Source organism: Vigna angularis, chromosome 6 (assembly GCF_016808095.1).
Source record: "Vigna angularis cultivar LongXiaoDou No.4 chromosome 6, ASM1680809v1, whole genome shotgun sequence".
Taxonomy (NCBI): domain Eukaryota; kingdom Viridiplantae; phylum Streptophyta; class Magnoliopsida; order Fabales; family Fabaceae; genus Vigna; species Vigna angularis.
This window is the reverse complement of record NC_068975.1, coordinates 2,598,967-2,621,388: the sequence shown is the minus strand read 5'-3', so window position 1 is coordinate 2,621,388 and position 22,422 is coordinate 2,598,967. Positions and strand designations below refer to the sequence as shown.

Here is a 22,422-nt window from a genome sequence, read left to right as displayed (position 1 = left end):
AGGCGTTGATTGATTGTGACAGAAATACCTTGTGTGACGATTTGAGCCACTTGATGTTATTTCTTGTGTGTGATGTATCTCTTGATTGCTCACACATATGCCTTGGCTTGACTCTTTTTTATGATTCTTGATTGATATGCATGTTTGGAAATGATAACGACAATTTTGTTCTTAAGCCTCTCTAGCCAAATAAGCCTACCTTGTTTTAATCCTTTGATAACCCCTTTGAGCCAATATGTTTTTCCCTTTTCTTTGTTTGGAAGCTCATACATTAGCCTTAAGTGAAAAACCATGATCACCTTAACCTTAAGGAATTTTGGAGCTTTGGAATTGTTTTGGGAACAAGTGTGGTCTTCCTAGGATTCTTATGAATTGGCTAGTTGGTTCCTCTTCTTGTTTGTTTTGTAAATATGTTGTGTATCTTGTCTCTTACAGTTGTATTCTAAAAAAAATGAAAAGAAAAGAGACAAGACAAGAAAAGATAAAAAGAAAATTGAATAGTGGAGTCAAGAAGAGGATTGAATTAGAGGTTTTGGGTGTGATTTGATTGTATTTTCACTAGTTCCCCATTGCTCCTCTATTCTTTTTGGTTTGTAGTTTCTTTTGTATATTTTATCCTCCCCTATCCTTGGCCTCATTACAACCATGAAAAGACCTTTTGATTTAAACATGCATATGTTTTGAGTGTTGATATTAGAGGCTTGCCAAGTCTTTTTGTTGCTTGTTTTCTTGACTGCATTGAGTTGACATTGTTTACCCTAGACACTTGAAAGATACAATGATAGTGCATCTTGTGAGGTTCTATTACTTTTGATTCATCTCTTGAGCTGATTGATTAATTTGTCATGTCTTGAATTGCTTGCATGATTTCCATGAGTATCTAGTTTCTCTTATTCTGTGTGTGTTGGATGTTGTCTACTCCTTTTCTTTTTCCAGATTCATTGATAATTGTGTAAATCTGTTTGTTTACTTGTGTGTCTTTGTGTTTTTGTGTCCTGAGGTTGTCTCACTCTCTTGAGGTCTTTTGATTTGTTCCTTGATCTGCGTCTTGATTTTTCCCAAGAATGCAAAAGACTAATCATAGTCTATTTCGATGAATCAATATTTTCTCGGCTTCACTTAGCTTCTTTTAGTAGATTTAATTAGGGAATTGTGCTTAAATGTCCAATATTTTCTCAGTTTTGATATTTGAGCTTAATTTGATAATTAATTCTTATTTTAATTAATTTGAAGTATCTAAGCTTAATTATTCCCATTATTATTTTCAGGGCAATATTAGAATTACATTTTGGGACTCCAAGAGGCAAAAACATCAACAACCACTCTCCACATCAACATTTTAGATTAATTTCAATTGTAAATTTGTTTTTGTATTTTTTTTGCCAAACTTTTGCACAATGGGGCACCTTTTGGTCATTTAGAAAAAGCCTCAAATTATGGGTTGACTTACTAACCTAGGATTTTGTGCCCAAAGGGGAAGGGGGAGATTGTCATATTCTACTATTCCATTTCCATATTACGTTTTTAGTTTTCTAGACTAGAGCTCCCATGAGCTTTTCATTTTCGTTTTATGCATTGAACTCCTTTTCATTACAATTTCATAATTGATTTCGTTTCTGCACTTAGGTTTCTCCTCCATTTTCGTTTTCTGTTTCTATTTCTTTATGCTCAAGTTTGTTTCCCACTTCCAATTTGATTCCATTTGCAAATTCCATTTTGAATTTTGTTTTCATTTTTGCAATGTAGTTCGTTTTCTGATTTGAAAATTGTATTCTGGTATCAATTGTTGTTTAAGGTTCGCATTTTCTAGGTATTCATTTTGTGGCATTTTCAATTGTTGTTCTATTGCATTTTTTTTGCCGTGTTGCTGCTTTTGTGCGTTGTTGTTCTGTTCTTGACTCCAATGTTTTCCAATTCAGTTTGTTGTTTACATTGCATTTTGATGGACGTTTAATTGTGCTAGGTTGGTGATTGGTGAAACTACAATATTTCCATGAGATATTTGTGTTGTCAATTGTTTGAACCACATTTTTTTCTTGAGAGACGACCTAAGAGTCACTTCCTAGTATACTGCACTTAATTGCATATTAATTTGATTCGGGTACGACCTCGATCAATGAGTGAGTGTTGGGATCACCTAAGTATGTAATTTATGAGTACGAGAGTGAAGGATAAGTCTACTAGTTGTACCTCGTAAATCCTGGTGCTATCTACGGATAATTGTTTCCTTCTACCTTGTGTGCATTGGAAGGATTATTCGGGTATTGAGTCTTCCTTGTGTGGGGTTGAAGGTGTCTTCCTTGTCCTTGTGTGGCAGGATTACATGTTCCATAGCTGGATAGCAGGACTACTCAAATCTACTTGCACGAGGAATCTATAGATGGGGCAGTAGGAGTGGCTACAATCGATGAGGTAGGGTACAATAGTGTGACTGATTCTTTCCACTGTGGGGTTTATGGTATAGTGATTCGTTGAAATGGATAGTGACTACTACCTAGACTTGGTAAAGGTATTCTATGCAAATCTAAGGATTAAAGGTAGTCGTATTCTTTCTCCGGTGAAAGGTGTTGATGTTTGCATTGATGAAGCAGTGTGGAAGACAGTTGTAGGGTTTCATCCTGCAGGGATTAAGCCTCATCCTGCAGGGATTAAGTTTCATCCTGCAGATATGACTCTGTATCAACAAAATGGCTATTTACAAAGATTATTTAAGGTTTCCTGAAGAACCAAGAGATTTCACTCTCTTTAGGGTTGCTGGTTTGAAAAGGGATGAGCTTCTTTGTGCATTTGTGATAGCTTGGGTTTTGCTACCTAGAGGTGGAAATCATGCACAGCTCACTAGTGCAAATGTGTTTTTGTTGCATGCTTTACGGGCTAAAGTTCCCACAAACTGGATTTATGAGATAAGTGATCATATGACCAAGATCACCAGGCAGTAGGTATGCCACCTGGTCGGGTCTTACACCACCTTCCATTTGCCGTCTTCATTAGCACGATATTGAGACATCATGGAGTTGATGTCACAAATGAAGTGACTTTGGGTTGCTCAAAGAAAAACATGATTGAAAAACTTGCCCTACACCATATGGGACTGAGAAAGGATGAAAAGGGATGATCATTTAAGGACGAACATGTGCCTGTGTTCGAAGAAGTTAAGCCTATAGGTGTTGATAAGTCTAAATATTGTTTCAAGCCTCAATCTAAGTTTGAAAAATTTGTGGTTGAACAGTTTAAGAAGCAAGATGTCAAGTTATCCATGTTGCAAAAATCATTTTCTGTCTTGCATAGGAAGTTGGACTATGCACTGAAAATCAATGCCTTTGGGGGAACATCTGAAGATAACTTTGTCAATGAAGAAAACAAAACAAATGAAGGCTTCATAGAGATATCTGACTTAGAATAGGAATTAGAGTCTAAGTTTTAGAGTTTGTTTTGGTGTTTTCTTTGTTCTATTTTAAAGTGAATATAATATTGGCTACAAATCCATTTATGCTTAAACATTGTTATTTTGGTATAATGAATGGAATATATATATATATATATATATATATATATATATATATATATATATATATATATATATATATATATATATATATTGGATCTTGATCAAGTTGATTGTTTGAATCTGATTGGATATATCTGAAGTATGAGTGCAAACTGTTTTTTCACTGTCATACACATTATTCAATACTCATACTCATTTGACGATTCTTAGTGCTTCACAATTTTGTTGTATCACTAAACTAACACTCAACATAGTTGAGAAAATTGTGATTTGCAGGTCTATTACTGAACATGACAAGTTTACATGAACATACCACTAATCTAAAATGGATGATCAAACGCTCTGCAGAAGTTAATCGATTGCAAAAAATAGTGAAATCGATTAACACATAAGAATGTAGTTTGATTTTCTTCTACTGCTGATTTATAAATTCTAATACATTTATTCTGATGTTATATGATTTCATGCATTTTAATACTCATCACTTCATCCGTTGTTAATCATTTTTGTGTATTCTGAATATTGCACACAATAATTCATTGGCATCAAGCATTACTTTTACTCTGATATATGTTACATCCTTGAAACAAGTTCTGCAATTCATAATCTGATACTTTGATTGCACTATACAATGTTAATTGTTTCTGTTAGCTCTGATACTGAACTAAGTTTTATATTTTTGAAAAGAGCTATTGCATATTGATAGGGGGAGCATCAATTTCTACAATTGAATTGTAACAACACATATTGATGTATCTTTGTATGCACTTTTGTTTCTTTTATTTCATAATATTTTTTATAATGTCCAAAGGGGGAGAAATTGGAAATAACACTAGAAATAATTGAAAAAACAGTTTCTGGTTGTGCCTCATCAAAAAAGGGGGAGATTGTTGATAATGGGAGCAATGTGAAAGCTAAACTCAATCCCTTGTGTGTTTTTTATGATGACAACAAAAAAAATGTTTCTATATGTTTCTTGCACAACAACTGAAACGTTTTAATATGCATAGCTGCATTTACATGTTTGTTAATGCTTGAACTGTTTTGTTTGCATACTTATTATGGTTATACATGTGTTTATATTTGTAGTATGCATATTCATGTTTTTAAGTGTTAAAACTACTTGCACTACACATATCTATATGAAGTAGTCGATTACAGTGTTTATGTAATCAATTAAGTTCATCAGATATTAGCTAATGCTTAACTGTGGCAAACTACAAGTTTTAACCGATTACATTATATGTATAATTGATTAAACCTCGTGCCTTTGCTAACACCTGTTTGATGAGTGCAGTGATGAGTTTTCAGTAGAAATTTTTTTTTAAAATTGCTTAAGTGTAATACTTAACCGATTACACAATTTCCTTAACCGGTTAAATTTGGTACACATTGAAAACTGTTTTCATGTTAAGTCTTAACTGTCATAATAGTCATATTTTGACTAGTGAAACTAGCAGTGGTAAGAATACTCATATATACTTCATTGAAAATATAGTGGAACCCTCTAAATTATCTCAGAGATAACTAGACATAGCTCAAGTTGAGTGAACCAGTATAAAAGTTTGTGCGTTATGTCTTAGATTTACAAACGTTCATCTTATGCGAAAAAGCAAATCCTTAACATGCACACCAATTAAGAACGCCACAGGATATCTTTGATTTCATCGCCAAATATACACATTCGCAACATACCATCTACATCTATTTTGAACAAGTACGCTTGAATCTGTCACATCATTTACTGATGAAATTTAATAAATTCGTCAATAATGTTTCGTATTGGATCACCGTAATTATCAACATCATTCTATGATTGAAAACAAATAATGTATATCAATAATTATTAAAAGATATATTAGTCGATAATTACTAAATAATTACCAATGAATATTTCCGTCGATAAATGTTATTAACGACATTTTTACTAACAAATTTTTTTGTCAATGGTCCTTTGAAAAATAACCATTATTGGAGTCTTTTACAGTTTTCAACAAATACTAACTATCGGTAATCCAATTTTTTTATAAATGTAAAGTATCACGTTATCTTATATTATTTTCTTATTATCATGTATATAATTATAAGCTATTGATATTATTTTATATAATCTTAATATTATCCGTAAATTTTATAAATACATATAGTATTTAATTTTCTCATATTATTTCTTTAATTCATAAAGATTGTGAGAGTCTTGATAATAATATTCTCTTACGTTACAAACCTCAAAAACATATATCAGAGTTTGTTTATCTCACTCAAATCTTATTACTTACACGTAGATCATGTTCCAAAAACATTACCAAAATTAAATACATGTCTTTATTTTTAAATATAATTTCTTTGTATTTTTAAATAATAATTCTTTTCGAACATTTCTTCTCATTTATCGTAACTTGTTTTAAAGAAATCCGATTTTCACACTTCCTTTCTGCATTCCTTTTCTCACTATGCGTGATTCTTTCCCATCCAAACAGGTTATATATCACTATTCAATATTAAGTTATTTCCCAAAATGCCATTGGTGAACATATATAAAAGCTAACTATTTTGGTTCCATTTCTTGACGGGTCCCACTCTGCTCATGAAGAAATGGTGTTGAATGAGTGGTGGTTTTGTGGTTACCATGTTCCCACCCAAGTCCAGCCTCACAACCACATTTCAGTTTCTTGTTCTTCCTTTCACCTCAGAACATGGTTTAGCAGATGAACTACAAGTAAGTTTGATCATGTTCTATCTCTGACTATGAATTACCCTTCTAAGTTCAAAGTTTTCTTCTTTTTTAGAAAATGAAATGAAAGAATCAAATGGGTGTGCCGTTATGATTGAACAATATAGAAGAAACACAGTTACCCAGTTTATGTAATTTTTTTATTTTCAAGCTGAGGAATGTGTACTGGGGTCTATTTGTGCATATCTTTAAATGGGTGGGTTCAAGTTTTCTTCTTTTAAGAAAAAGATAAAAAAAAAAAAAAACAAAAACGGGTGTGTTTATGGTATAACAATATAGAAGAAAGAAACCCAGCTCGCCCTTTTCTGCGATTTTTCATTTTCAAGATGAGGAATGTGTACTGAAGTCTATGTGTAGATATATTTAAAGGGGTATGTGGAAGTTTGCATGATCTTTTGGTATATTTTTCAGATTCTGCATATTCATAGAAGACTTCATCCAATGCTCGATTAGACAAAGTATTATTCAAATTCATTGACTTTGTTCTGAAATGATCTTTGATGTGTTGGGATGCCTCCAATTTAGCCCTAGTTCTGATGCAAAGCGTGGTTTCAGAATTCAATACACACCAAGTTATAATCCGTATATATTTTAGAAAATCCAAAAAGGCTTGATTTGTAATGATTTCTGTACTCTCATCAATCAGTTAGAAATCACCCTAGATATGATTTCTTAAACAATTATTGCAAAACATGACAATTTTATTATACATGTCATGTATGATTAGGTGGCTGAGAAAAAAATTTGCATTCTAGTTACATTCTAGAAAAAAGGCTAAGCTGTTTTTCTTTTGGCAGGTTTTCAGAATATTTGGTTCTGTGGTAGCAAGCTGTGTGCTTTGGTGACTCTAGTTTTGTACGCCATGGACTTGGAATTTCTTGGTAAAATCCCTTGGTTTAATGCTCAGTTGAATCCATATTCAGTGACTAATTCAGTTCCTACCAAAGCTTTAACTGAACAACCTAGAGAAGAATCTGGAGATGAATCCAAACTGCCCTTCATTTCATTGTTTCCTTGGGGAAAGAGTGCTGGAGACAAATTTCAAAGACCATCCACTATCAATAAAGGGTTAAGGAGGCAAGCACAACGTGGTCAGAATGGTATAAGGGAAGATGGTGATGCTATACCTTTGCATTTCCGGCCATATGTGTGTAAGGTTCCATGGCATACAGGGGTTAGAGCATTTCTTTCTCAGCTGTTCCCCAGATATGGACATTACTGTGGACCAAACTGGTCAAGTGGGAAAGATGGAGGATCTCTTGTTTGGGACAGGAGACCGATTGATTGGTTGGATTTCTGCTGTTACTGCCATGATATAGGGTATGATACTCACGATCAAGCTACGCTGCTGAAGGCTGACTTAGCCTTTCTGGAGTGTTTGGAAAAGCAGCATGGGAGAACTAAAGGAGATCCTCATGTTGCTCATCTTTACAAGACAATGTGTATTAATGGTAATCCTTGCACCAAAGATTTTTAGGATAATACTCATGTTGTTCCTTAACTCCTTCTTTTGGTGTTTTATCTGATCAAAATTTGAGTTTCATTCACATCCATGATCTGCAGAATGAAGTTTAGGATCTATGGTGGCTTTGGTTACTGAAATAAAGCTTTAATTTTGATTGGACAGTAGTAACAAAAACACTTAAAGAACTGAACCTATGTTTTATTCGTACTTATGTTCCTTTATGGGTTAATAATAATGTTAATTTTTTTGTTATGACAGGTCTGAGGAATTTTCTGATACCGTACAGAAGGAATATAGTGAATCTGCAACATTTTGGGCAACCTTTGATTCAGTTTGGATGGCTAAGCACTTTGAGATGGAAAAGTTGGAACTTTCAGAAAACTCATGGATTGAACTCAGTTAGGGGAAGTACCATGTCATAAATTATGAATTTCATCATTTTTTCAAAGTGTGCAGCCCTGAACCCTCACCAAGTTTCTTCAGTTTTAAACTTCTGTTGGCTAGAGCATGCTTCTTATTGTCATGGCTTCCACATTTTGTATAGACTATATGTACATAGCTTGTGTTGTAAATTGGAACTTTTGGTGTTGAGTGACTACTTGGTGCCGCAAACCAATGTGTCACTATTGAATATCATTAGGTTGTGAACTGTGAACTGTAACTTTGTTTGCTTATATTTGAAGACTTAGCTTATGCTATGTGTAGCTATTGGCATGTGTTGTATATACTATAGTTATTAGGATACATTTTGTAATTAGAATGAAGTAACAATATTTGGTTTGGCTCAAAATAGGATATTTTCTATTCTACAGAACGTAATTGTATTTACATCTGCAAAAATGTACAGTGAAATGAATTATCAAAATATACTTTTCAGATACCTTTTTGACATTGTACCAAAGCAGGTTTGATCCTGCATTACACACACCTGTATCAAAATCCTTGTATGAGATGAAACTGGTCCATTTGAATTGAATCAAAGGTCTTTTTTTGACCTAACAACATGATCCATCACAACCTATCACAAATGTTGTCCATTCAAGTATTATGGGTAAGATGTTTGAATTCTTCACAACCTTTAAGAATTTGCTTGAATCTTTGATACAGGTCCGTCTAATCATATATAGTTAAGGACTCCCATTAGAAACAATTTGTAATTTTTCTTCACTCCATTATCACTGTCGCTAATGGAAGTACCTCTCCCATCTCCCATTACAAGTGTATAGCTTCTTGTTTTTTAAGAAAATATATTCTTATTGTCTCATAATTTCTTATTTGTCAACTAAATTTCCTCTTTTCTTGCTTGCACTGTAACTTTAGTCGTCGTGTTTCTGTTTCTCGGGACATTCTAACCAACGAGAATCTTAGTCATGTTGTTATGCAGGGGAGGGGACGCTCTATTGGTTCTTGGAGTTGCTAAAAAATATATGATAAAAATTCAAATCAAGGAATCAAGCCAGCAGCGAAGACAAAATTTCAAAATTATGGATATAAAGAAAAACAACCATGCCGTTGCATCTAGTTTCATGCATCCCTTTCTGTCATCCTTTATGAATGGTAAACTCTTTTGGGTCTTAATTATTTTTCGTCCTTTTTATTGTTCTTTCTTTTGTTTTTTCATTAGGATTTTCTACTCTTGTTTTTATTAATTTTTAAAACTCGACATCTTGTTGGGGTTGTTCAGCCTGTTCCAACATTCGTGACCTTGAACCTTTTTCCAATTTCTTCTTTTCATGTTGAACAAGAGGTCATTCTTCCTATGTCACTTCCGGTTAAAGGCATCCTGATTATCAACAATACAAAATCGTTGAGATTTGTCAATAGTTGAATGTTGGAATTTTGTGACTCAAACAACATTTGGTTGAAGAAGTCAAATAAGTTAAATAAAAATATATCCTTATCCTATTTTTAGGAGGATTTTATGCATTATTTAATTGATTAGGTTTAGTAGATATTTCTCAAATCAGTTACAAATTTTGTAGTATAAATATTTATTGCTTATGCTCAATAAAAAATATCAGTTTCCTTTTCATTATTTTGTCTTTTATACTTTAAAACGCAACAATTGGTATCAAGAGCATAAAGGATGTTACGGGATCTGTGATATAACTCACAAACACCTACAACCACAAAATAGCCACCACACATAAGATGGAATCTCAAACATCCTTTACCACCGTTTATGTGTCTGTATTTGATGGACTAAACTATCAAATGTGGGTTGTCAAAATGAAAGCATATCTAGATGCTAACGATGTGTGGGAAACGGTAAAAGAGCACTACGAAGTGTCTCCCTTGCCAAATAATCCTACGGTCGCTCAAATGAAAAATCACAAAGAAAAGAGGCTTCGAAAATCCAAAGTCAAATCAATTTTGTTCACAGCCGTATCTCCAATCATTTTCAACAAAATAATAACGTTAAAAACGACATATGAAATCTGGAAGTTTTTGAAGGAAGAGTATGAAGGTAATGAGAGAATCAAAGGAATGCAAGCTTTGAATCTGGTTCGAGAACTTGAGATGCAAAAGATGAAAGATTCGGAGACAATAAAAGATTATGTGGACAAGCTTCTCGGCATTGCAAACAAAATACGTCTTCTTGGCATTGAGATTCGTGATTCTCAAATTATTCAAAAAATACTTGTAACAATTCCAGAAAGATATGAAGCCACATTGAGTTCCTTGGAGAACTCAAAAGATCTTTTTACTATTACCTTGGCAGAACTTTTGATCGCACTTCAGGCTCCAGAACAAAGAAGACTCATGAGAGAAGAATATCATATTGAAGGGGCTTTGACAACTAAATTTCTGAAAAAAAAAAGGGTAAGTTAGTAAGTTTCAACCACAAAAATGATAGTAAATCCTCTCATGTTTTTCCATCATGTCCTTTTTGTAAGAAAAACAATCATCCACATACAAAGTGTTGGTGGAGGCCAGATGTGAAATGCCATAAATGTGGACAATTAGGGCATGTGAAGAAAATCTGTAAGTCATCAAAAACACAAGAGAATGTACAAGTTGTTGTTGAAGAGGGTGAAGAAGAAGAACTTTTTGTTGTTTCTTGCTTTGCTACTGCAAGATCAATAGAAAGTTAGCTAATTGATAGTGGTTGCACGAACCACATGACTTATGATCAAGAATTATTCAAAGATCTTGATGCAACCTACAACACAAATGTCAGAATTGGAAACGGAGCAAAAATAGCAGTGAAGGGCAAAGGAACCATCGCGATCAAAGGTTGCACAAGTTTGAAATTAATTACTGATGTTCTATACGTTCCTGAAATTGACCAAAACTTGTTGAGTGTTGGCCAACTTATAGAGAAAGGCTATGAAGTTCTATTTGAAGATAAAACCTGCATGATTAAAGATTCAGATAATAAAGAATTATTCAGAGTTCAAATGAAAGGCAAGAGCTTTGCTTTGAATTTGATTGATGAAGAGCAGTTTGTTATGCACAAGGTTGAAGACAATATGCAAGTACAAGGGCTTCCCAAACTAGAGGAGAAATCACCTGTATGCGCAGCTTTGCAATATGTAAAACAAACAAGGTTGTCTTCTCCAAAAGACAAATCTTGGAGAGCAACAAACAAGTTGGAGTTAGTACATATGGATGTCAGAGGACCTGGACCTAAAAGAACCTCATCTCTGAATGACAAGAAAGTAGAGCTAGTGGGTATTAAAGTTGGTGAAAGTCAAATTAAACCAGAAAAATTAGAGGAAGAAAAGCATCATAGGATAACTCTTCCCAAAGCAAAAGCTGAAAATGCGAAAAAGCCAAAAGAACAACTACAAGTAGATGAGAAAGTTGCGAAAGATTGAAAGGACGTGAAGAATAAACAAGAAATTGTGATCGGGACTTCCAAAAGTGAAGGAACTTTAGATGATACAGTCAAAGACGAAAAAACTTAGTGTATGTTGACTTTGAGTCAAGGAGGAGATTGTTGAAATTTTGTGACTCAAGCAACATTTGGTTGAAGGAGTCAAATAAGTTAAATAAAAATATATCCATATCCTACTTTTTAGGAGGATTTTATGCATTTTTTAATTAATTAGGTTTAGTAGATATTTCTCAAATCAGTTACAAATTTTGTAGTATAAATATTTATTGCTTATGCTTAATAAAAAAATATCAGTTTCCTTTTCATTCTTTTGCCTCTTATACTTTAAACCCAACAATGGTTGAAGCTATCCTGATTATCACTTTACAATTTTCTGTTCATGCTATACTTTTATACTTTTTGTGCTTTCATACCTCATCCAAAGCTAATTGAGTGAGGCACCAAACCAACATATATACAATTATGTTCATCTTTTATGGTTCAAGGCATACCTTATTTGTTAGAGATCGTTGGGACCTGCTTTCTCAATCAAGCTATCACATCACTACATACCACTAACACTATCAAACATGTACCCTCTATCACCATCAAATGTACCAAAGTCTTGGACAATACAAAGTTATATCATTGAAAAATTGTGTGGTGCTAATGATTTTGGTGACCCACGTGATATGGAAAGGATATGATATCTACTGTAATCATACATAATTGTTCAACATCTATTTATTTATTCATATATTCATATATATATATATATATATATATATATATATATATATATATATATATATATATATATATATATATATATATATATAAAGTTTGAACTTATTTGTATACTCTGCTTTGAGAAACACCTTCTTTTATTTAAAGGTCATCATTGCTTTAAGTATTTTATGAGTGGTTTTCAATTCTTCCTTTTCTAATTTTCGGCTTTCTACTTCCAAGTTCCAAGCTTTTCATACTGTAGTGTTACTATAGCATCATATGTATTTCATTGTAGTATATTGTAGCATTACTCTAACCAAGTGATTGAAAGGATCTTCTTGGTCTAATTCGACAAATTGATTTGCTTTTATTAGAGAGAGTAATGCAAGTTTCATCTCCACACCTTTTGTTGGTCTAACAATGCTTGAAAAGTGGCATGGTCCCCACTGTTGAGTGTAAACTCTAGATCCATTCTTAGCACCTACAACCTATTATCACCACCTTTTAGTATGATTCCTTAGTTGTTGCTTGAATGGATCATGATGGAATACTGCATGATAAACTTTCCTCATGGCTCTCTTGTATTTCTTTTACACTTTATTGTATATGCATTTTAGCTTTCATGGAGCATGGGTTACTATAAATACCCATCTCCACCATTGTATTAATGACTTTTGAGAATGAAAATTTGATTTCTGTTGAGAGCACTCCAGATACAATTCTCCTTGAAAGTCAGGCTAGAGAGTCCTAGGGATTCGCCTCTAGCCACCTTCCAAGCACACTCTTTCATTTCTCCATTTTCCATTATTTCCAAGGTGCTTCCATAAGCTTCTCTCTCATCAACGCAACATCTCCATTTCCTCCGCGCATCAATAGCTGTCACCTCTTCAATAAGCTTCTCGTGCACAAGCCACGTCTTCAGCCACGCAACGTCTCGTCGTTGAATCACATCTTCATTAAGCACACATCTCATTCAGCACATCAGAGGCACATCTTCAACCACTTTCATTTTTCTCTCTCGAGCAACAGGAGCATTTCACTCGCTCTTGAGATGCTCTCCTCATCCTCCTCAGAGATTTCCATTCCTCTTCACAAATCCACACTCTATTCACGTCTTCGAAGGTAGTTTCACCTCACTCATCATCCAACCACATCTTTTTCTAAGGTTTAGTCCTTCTTTCACCATTTCTTCACATTTTCACCAATCAAAAACATTTCTCAGTTTATTTTCTTCTTTTCCACCGTTCAATGACTCATTTGAACCGATTAATCGGTTCGTTTTAGGTTTCCTTCACCATTCTAGAGTTCATTTTGTGTCTCTAGGGTTTTTTACCGTTCAAATCCTAGCTTCTTAAGTTCTAGTGAGTTTGATCTCACATTTGGTCCAATTAGGGTTTCGAGTTCATTGTGTCGACTGTATTTGTAATTTCTGTTGTTTTCATACTTTCTGAAGGAAGCTTCGAAGGACGTTCTCATCGTGCATTCAACATCTCCTTTAGGCGTCTTCGATCAGATCACCTACATTAAGATCAAAACTTTATATCTAGCTACATCCCTAGATCCATTCTTAACATCTTAAAGCACACAAAAAAAAACTGATTAGACCACAACTTGAGACTAGTTCCCACTGAATCATAAGGTAGTGAAGTAGGATGAGAGATCAATTCATCCAACGTTAACCATAAATCAATTAACAAACTTATAATCAAAAGTAAGCATTCATAAATCAAAGGTAGTACCAAATATAAGAGAGTTCAAAGCATTTAAATCTTACTCCAACACATAGGAGATTTAACTCTTCATAAATGGCAATTAGAAGTAACAACAAAGAAGAAACTCCATCTCCTAATCCTCTAAAGATGTTCTATTAAATAGAGAGAAAGTGAGTGAGGAGAATCTCTAGAGTCTCTCTCAAAGTCTCTGTAAAAGTCCTCTCAAGAACTCCTAAAAAGCTTTCCTTTCCAAGTCTCTCAAAATTGTCTAGAAGTTCTGTTTATGTAGAATTTGTCATCGTGGCTTCAACGGTGGTTCACAGCTCTAACCGTCAGGTTTCCTCCCTAGGTGGGTTTCCTCCAAGACTTAAGTTGTGTGTTCCTAAGCTGGAGCCATCTTGAGATTACTTCATGATAAAGGATTCTCCATGGCATGAGGAAACCTTCCATGATGGGTTTTCTTTGTGAGCCTCAAGCCCCTGTTTAGGGCTCTAGTCGTGTTGTAGACAGATTGTTGCAATTTGCTTGGAATTTCTTTGTTTTCATCAATTTTCAACTTTAATTCTCTGATTTCCTGTAAACCTATAAAACAAGTAAAATTGGAGTGATTATGATGGATATTCAACTAAATTTATAGCAAGATAAGTGCCAATTCAACATTAAAATCAACTCATATTGGGCCCTAAAGAAGACCCCCAACGTTAAACCTTGTGTACGAAAAGAAATGCCTTATATCTCAAGCCAAGATGGGGAGTGAATTGGATTAAGCCTCACAAATTGGTCGTTTCAAAATCATTGTGAAATCTTTGGCTTTCTTGAAATCAATAAACAATAAGTGATGAATCAACAATAAAAGAGAAAGAGTAGAGAGAAAGACCAACACAGACATTTATACTTGTTCGGCTAACCCCAAGCCTACGTCCATTCCTCCTTCAACAACCTTAGTTGAAGGGATTCTGCAAAAAATTGATTGAGTTTACAGAAATATAGAGATATCTCTCTCAATGCACTTCTCTCCACACTCAAAATCAGTATAGCATTATTAGACATTAATAACCTCACTCTCTTACAACACTTCAGAATACTCACAACTCTCAACACCTAGCAAACCCACATAGGTACACAAATACAGAATGTCTATGGTGATTTTGATCTTCAAGTCACACTCCTTTTGGTCCAAATCAAATCAAAACAACTTTAGTCCACTTTCTTGAAAAAATCTTGATGTATAAGCAACTAATGTAGCCTTGATTCTTTAAGATCTCTTCTTGAACGCTCCTATATTCAAAACTAAATGTAAACGTTAGTATTTGAAAATGATAACAATTAATTTTTTTTGAAACATAACTCAAGACGCATATATATAGGATTTTTCAAATCATGACGCATTATAATCGATTAAGGTTTTTGTGTAATCTGTTAAGCTTTTGCTTTTGGTTTAACAGATTATCATGAGCATGTAATCGATTATTTAATCACATAAGCCAGTTATATACAATGTTAAATGACAGTTATAACAGACTGGGCCATTAAATGAACTGGATTAAATAAAGTACATTGTTTTAATCGATTAGACAACTTATGTAATCGATTAATCCTTTACTTAAGCAAATTTTCAATCTGATTTCCATTCTAAACAAATTAACCCACTTATGAAACAAGTCACGACATTCCTTTTTATTTTAATCGATTAGATAACTTATGTAATCGATTACTATAGAGCAGTTTACCCGTGTTAAGCATACAAAGTGATTTGGTGAAATCTAATAGATTATATACAATGTTAAATCGATTATTTCATCCAGAAATGAGATATTCTATCAGTTTTAAGCATGATTGATTTACCAATAATGAATTCATATATCAAGCACAAACAAGATACATATAATACAATTGTTATGCCCTTTGTTGTGTAAGAAACTATAAAATCATTCTCTTGTTCATCATCAATAACCAAGATATATAAGGAGGTTTAAGCTCCCTCTATCAAAAATCTCCCTCTTTTTTTATGATGACTAACAAGAAACATGTTTTCCAATTACTTTCCCCTTTTTGGCATTAGAAAAAAATGGCAAAACAAGTAACATGAAATTTATATGTGCTAAAAGAAACATCAAAAGTTACATACAAACTATTTGAGAATATGATGCTCCCCCTATCAAAAAGAGATATAACATTGTGACAGTTTATGAGAATAATAATAGAGTATATTACAGCTCAATGTAACACTTCAAAAACAATATATCAGAGGTATATAACATGTATTAGAGCATTTATATTGATGTCACATTAACATAACATTTGATATCAAGTGCATTTTCCAATACTCATGTAATGTATACAATGTATATGAAGCAATGAGTATTATTGCACAAAAGACAATAAGATACCAGCTATATGCAACAGAATATATGATACAAGTATTAGCAAATCTGCAACAAAGTTACAAACGCATAGTTATGCATATTTCACATATGGATTTTCAAGTGAATTTGAGCTATATGACACATATGATATGTGATTCATGCTAAACATGTATATAATAACATTTAAAACTTGTACAACAATCTAAACTTACAGTTATAAGCATATAAATCTAGATTTAGCTGGATAATCGATTACATTATTAATGTAATAGATTATAAATTGATATATAATTATTTATCAGATTAGGCAAGTGTTTAATATGTTAAAAATCGCAGATATGGTTATACACTGTGTATTGGATCATGAAACCTGTTGTAATCACTTTATAACCTACAAAAACAACTTTCTCAACATTTTACAGTGTTAATATCACAATAATCATGATTTGAGCAATTGTATACCAATGCATGATCAATGAATAATATGAATGATGAAGCACAAGACCAAGTCATATTCCAGGTTTAATACTTAGAACAAAATCATTCAATCACTACAACATTCAAATGAGCAATATCAAACACGGTAGTCACACTTCTCAAGTCAATGAAAATTTATGTATATAATCATCAAACAAGAATTCAACATTGGTCACACAAATTAGAGTAATTCCAAACAAACTTTCGTTAACAACTAAGAATAATAAAAACAGAATGTTTCAGCAAAAAGAGCCTTATGGCTAAGTTAAAAATTTCCCAAAATAGAATTAAGGTATATTAAGCTCATATTCTAATAAGGAATATCTATGTAATCTTCATCTACCTTGACATCCCCATCCATATCCTCATCTTCTGAGTCACTTTCAAAGACTTCTACATTGTCAATTCCATCATCTAGTTTTCTGCTCATCCTTGAAAGTCCATCCTATTTCACTTTTCCTTCAGCCCATATGATGAAGGGCAAGGTTTGAGATCAAATTGGTCTTTTTACAGCTCAATGTTACTTCATCAGTAAGGTCAACAAAATGATGACGCATGACACGACTCAAAAACAACATATGGAAGGCTAGCCATATTCTGTTTTGAGATCTAAACCATATGATCACAAACAGTAGTTGTCCAATCAGTTTGTAGCCTTCCCTTGAGAGCATGAATTAGATATACATCCTCAGTTGTGAGTTGAGCATGATTACCTCCTTTGGGTAATAGAATCCAGGAAATAACAAATGCGCACAACTGGTCATCCCTTTTCAGTCCCCCAACTTTAAATAGTGTGTAATCTTTGGGTTCATCTAGATTTCAGAAGCAAGCTTTATATATTCCAAGCTTGTTCATGCCAGGGACACCCAAGTGAGACTTGTGTCCATCAGGCTTGAAGCCATCAATGGTTTACCAAATGCCTCCATCAAGTATTATGTTCACATCCTTTACTTTAGAGCAAATAATTCCATTTTCAACTTTGAGATTCGCATAGAACACCTTTATCAGGTCAGGGTAACAATCTTATGATATTTCAACAAACCTTGCAAAGCCTTGATACTCTAGCTAGTCTTGGAAAACAAACCCTTCTCGCCTGAAGAAGAGTATACCCATAAACTTGTGCCAGATAATCGTCCTCATGCGCTAGAAGCACTCAAAGTCCATTCGTGTGTCTCCGTCACTGATCCAACCTGTGGGGCTTATTGACCTGACTTTTTTAGCAGCTCCATTGTAACATTTAGACAAGGATGCCATGGGGAGTTAGGATTCAAGATGATTTCTTTTTAGAAAATTAGGGTTGATCCAAGATTAAAAGATGGAAATATGCAAGAACAATCTGGTTGATTGAGGTTTTACCCTAATTGATTAAGTTTAGAGGGAAACCCATTTGAAAATTTAAAAGCCCATACAGAAGCATATATAATCGATTACCCTATCTACATAACAGATTAAGACATAACAGAGCATAATTTTAGCAAAGAGTGAGAGTTGTGAGAAAAATCTAATCGATTAAAATACTAACATAATCAATTAAAACAATGAGAAATTGCATATCACAGTTTCAATAACTAGAGAAAGCAATGAGAAAAGTCTAATCGATTACACTACTAACATAATCGGTTAAAACTTGCAAAAATGAATTTTAACACAATTCTTTCATACCAAACAACCAACATTCATCACACACATCCAAATGATTATACAAAATCTAAATGATGCATCTTTTATTAGTATTATAGTCAGTTACCACATTTGATGAACTCAAGGAGCTATGAGGGATTTAAGTTTCAATTTTGCGCATTCATTGAGCTAGTGCAGTTCCAATTCATCTCAATTACCTGCAAAACAATTTAATGGTTTGGTAGCAGGTACCCAAATGAATTTGGAGCCTATGTTATTAGTTGCTTGTGTTGGTTCCTTTGGAATCCACTTGAATTTCCCTTTAGGAACACCAACCTTCTTATAATAGCATGCTTTAGTGATGGAATCCGTTTTGGGAACTAAATTGAGATCCATGAAGGAAGCATCGACTTAAGTTAAGGCTAGGAGATTGGAAGAAGAAGAAGGACTTTCAAGCTTGTTCTTGCTTTCCCTTAAGCCTTGGAAGACATTGGACCTCTCATAAAGAGCCATGGTCAAAGAAAATGGAAGAAGAAGATGGAGTTTGAAGGATTCTACTCTTGTGGAGGATCACATTTTAGTTTTCTTCTTTATCTTAAAACACATTTTATAAATATGTACTATAGCTCACTTTTAGGCCTTGTATTTGGCCAAGAAACTTTGTTTAGCTTTATTTAGAAAGCTTGTGGCTTTTAGAGAGAGAGCTAGCATAGTAACTAAGCCAAGGACCAACCGTCTTTAATTAATGTTTGAATTCGTGCTTTTAACGGTTAATTTTGGTTAGCACAATATGTTCCAACCCACTACGTGTTTAACCTATTGCTTGAATCACTTTTGGTCCTTGAGAGGCGACCTAAGAGTCACTTCCTAGTATATACTCCACTTTAATTGCATATTAATTTGATTCGGGTATGACTTCAATAAATTTGCATAGGATTTAATAGATTAAAAGTGCAGGCAATCAATTAAACATTTCATACAAGCCACAACATTCAAAATATGATCGTTATTGATAGTTATGACGTTTCAAGAAAAAGGTTTTCATATAAAACGCATTTTAACCGATTAAGAAATTAACGTAATCGGTTAAATTCCATACTTAAGCAATTTTGAAAACTTTTTCCATTCAGAACACTTCAATGCATTGAGTAATCATGTACTGGCATAGCAACGAGTTTTAATCGATTATACAATTAATGTAATCGGTTAAAACTTTTTTGTTTTGCCTTTGATAAGCATATATTGATATCTAAGCAATTTTAACAGATTATGCACACAGTGTAATTGATCAATTCATGCAGATATGCAATGTGCAAAGTGTTTCACCCAATGATTCATATTTAAACAATGAATGCATATAACAAATACTTCAAGCACAATCATAGATATAATCAAGCAATTGTTTTGTCATTTTGTTGTGCAAAAAACTATAAAACATTTCTTTTGTCATCATCAAAAACACATATGTGAGATATAAGTTCAGTTGTACATTGCTCCCTCTATCAACATGTTCTTTTCTTTTATTTCTTATAATGAAGAATATATGGATACTTTAAAATTTGTTTGGGAGAATATATGGAATGTTATGAAGGTTTATGCTATTTATGTATTAAAGTATGGTTGGAAAAGAGTTTATAAGGTGAAATTCTTGATGGATGTTTCAAGTAGTGTATGTATTATTGTAGGAACTCATGCTTGGGGGTTATCCTGACCCTCTAATGGTCATCCATTCTTAAGTAGAGATGGGTGAGGCATATGGTGAGAGTAGCAGGAGGTTCTAGTTTAAGGTTTTACCTTTGCCTAAGGCGTTTAACGAACTAACCTTGTGTGTAGTAGAGTGAAACTCATTGGCAATGGATTTGCAGAGCAGTAGAGGCCACTATAAGTGCACAACCCACCGTAGCTCGATAATAACGCATGTATCCATACTTTTTGAGTCTAGATGTTATGATATGTTTAGGTATTATGTTTAGTTTGAAGGTTAAGATATTATATGTTGATTTGTGAACTAAATGTCTGATTGTGTTAAGATTAACTTACCCTTTATGTGTTGTTTTTTGTTTGTGCTTGTTGTATGAATTTGAAATGATCACCTGATGGGTGTGAATAAAGGGAGATGAGCAAATAGTGGAGCAGGCCCTAAGCAGTGAGGGTTGAGATGTATAGTTTTCTTAGTGTAGCTAATGTTATATTTTGAGTTGTAATAAAAGAAACCTTTTGTATATGAGTAGGTAGTTTTCATACTAGATTTATGTACATAAACTTGACTTATAGTTATGTTTTGGATAATTGTAAAGTCACTTTTATATACTTTCTTTATGGTTAACTGTTCTAGTTTTATTGAATGTGTGATATTTTAAACTTTTTAAATGGAATATTACTATAAATGCATATAATTAGAAAAATTAGATGATTTTTTTATATAATATTAGAATATGTTATGACATTATTGTTTTAGATAGTTGAAAATGTTGTACAAATTGTTGCTAAAATTAAGGGTGTGGAAATTGGATAACTGATTAATCCTTCTTGAAAATAAATGAGAAAATGTTAGGTTTCTTAAGAGTAAGAAACCAATCCATAGATCATATATTAGGATTAAACACTCAAAACTGACAATTCAACGTTCACATTAACATTAACGAAAAATGTAAGTAAGGGAACATTCAACAACATCCAAGGGAAATAAATCCCTTCATACAGGATAAACTCTGTCCAAACTTAAGAAAATACAACACACCCACTAGAAGGAACCTTTTCCTCCTTAAAAGATAACCCTTACTAAACTGAATAACTACCTCTAACCACCCATAAACTGCCCTAAACTTCCCAACCACCGTTAACTGTCATGAAACTTCTTATTTTGAACCTTCTTCCTAACATACACCTTAAAGGTCTTATCAATACTCCTTAGATTTCGAACAACCTTGTCCTCAAGGTGAAAGTCTAGGAATTGATCACGAGTGGTCCCTTCATCTTCCCACATAGCACCTTCGGGTCCTTCCAAATTCCATTGAATAAGAAGCTGAGAGATTGATATCCCATGGAGTTGCCACTACCCCCTACCTGAAGCATCACATTCCACATGAAATGTTTAAGAGAAATCTGGTAAAGCAAGTATTGGTGTTTTTGTTAATGTTGTCTTCAAGATGTTCATAGCTTCGGTGCATTGAGCGGACCATACAATTTGTCCTTTATTTAGTAAATATGTCAAAGGCCTTGCAATTTTCCCGTAATCTTTAATGAAACGTCTATAATACCCCATAAGGCCTAAGAAACCCCTTAGAGCCTTAATAGACCATGGAACAGGCCAATCTTGACCAGCCAACACCTTCTTTGGGTCTATCTGTACCCCTTGACTTAAGATAATATGACCCAAATACCTTATTTGTTCTTCCCAAATTCACATTTTTTCCAATTAACAAACAACTGTAGTTGTCCTAAAGTACTAACAACTTGGTGGAGATGTTCTTTGTGCTCCTCCCAAGTCTTGTTGTAAACCAATATATCATCAAAGAAAACCAAGTACATTCTTCCTTAAAAACTCCTTCAGAACGATATTCATGATGCTTTGGAATGTGATAGGGGTATTTGACAGCCCAAATGGCATCACCAAAAACTCACAGTGCCCTTGATGTGTCCTAAACTTCGTTTTAGGGATATCGTTCTCCTCCATCATTATTTGATGATACACCGCCCTTAAATCAATTTTGAAGAAGTAACTAGCACCATACAATTCATCTAACAACTCCTCTATCACTAGGATAGAAAATTTATCTGAAATTATAGTCTTATTTAAAGCTTGATAATCAATGCAAAAATGTCAACTTTCATCTTTCTTCTTAACCAAAATCACTAGAGTGGAAAAAGGACTACTGGGTCCAATAATTCTTGTCTGAAACATCTTAGTCACTTGTTTCTCAATTTCTGCCTTTAATAGGTTTAGGTACCTATAAGGTCTCACATTAATTGGATCTATTCCGGCTTTAAT

The 22,422-nt window shown here is 33.5% G+C and overlaps 2 protein-coding genes across 2 annotated transcripts; both read left to right on the top strand.

Annotated features, from left to right (window-relative positions):
* Nucleotides 1–6,067: 6,067 nt before the first annotated feature.
* LOC108319773 (uncharacterized) lies at nt 6,068–8,402 on the top strand. Its single transcript, XM_017551016.2, has 3 exons — nt 6,068–6,227; nt 7,040–7,693; nt 7,966–8,402. Exons 2-3 carry the CDS (start codon nt 7,105–7,107, stop codon nt 8,127–8,129), a joined length of 753 nt encoding a protein of 250 aa, XP_017406505.1. The 5' UTR covers nt 6,068–6,227; nt 7,040–7,104; the 3' UTR covers nt 8,130–8,402.
* A 1,456-nt stretch (nt 8,403–9,858) lies between these two features.
* On the top strand, nt 9,859–10,539 carry LOC108319764 (uncharacterized). The gene has a single exon (XM_017551007.1). The coding sequence runs from the start codon at nt 9,859–9,861 to the stop codon at nt 10,537–10,539; it is 681 nt and encodes a 226-aa protein (XP_017406496.1).
* The last annotated feature ends 11,883 nt before the right edge of the window (nt 10,540–22,422 follow it).

Bases quoted from the DNA above. Each gene is read 5' to 3' on its own strand.
- LOC108319773 (XM_017551016.2), top strand. From the start codon at position 7,105: ATGGACTTGGAATTTCTTGGTAAAATCCCTTGGTTTAATGCTCAGTTG. The intron at 7,694-7,965 runs GTAATCCTTGCA...TTGTTATGACAG, and splicing joins CAAGACAATGTGTATTAATG to GTCTGAGGAATTTTCTGATA.
- LOC108319764 (XM_017551007.1), top strand. From the start codon at position 9,859: ATGGAATCTCAAACATCCTTTACCACCGTTTATGTGTCTGTATTTGAT.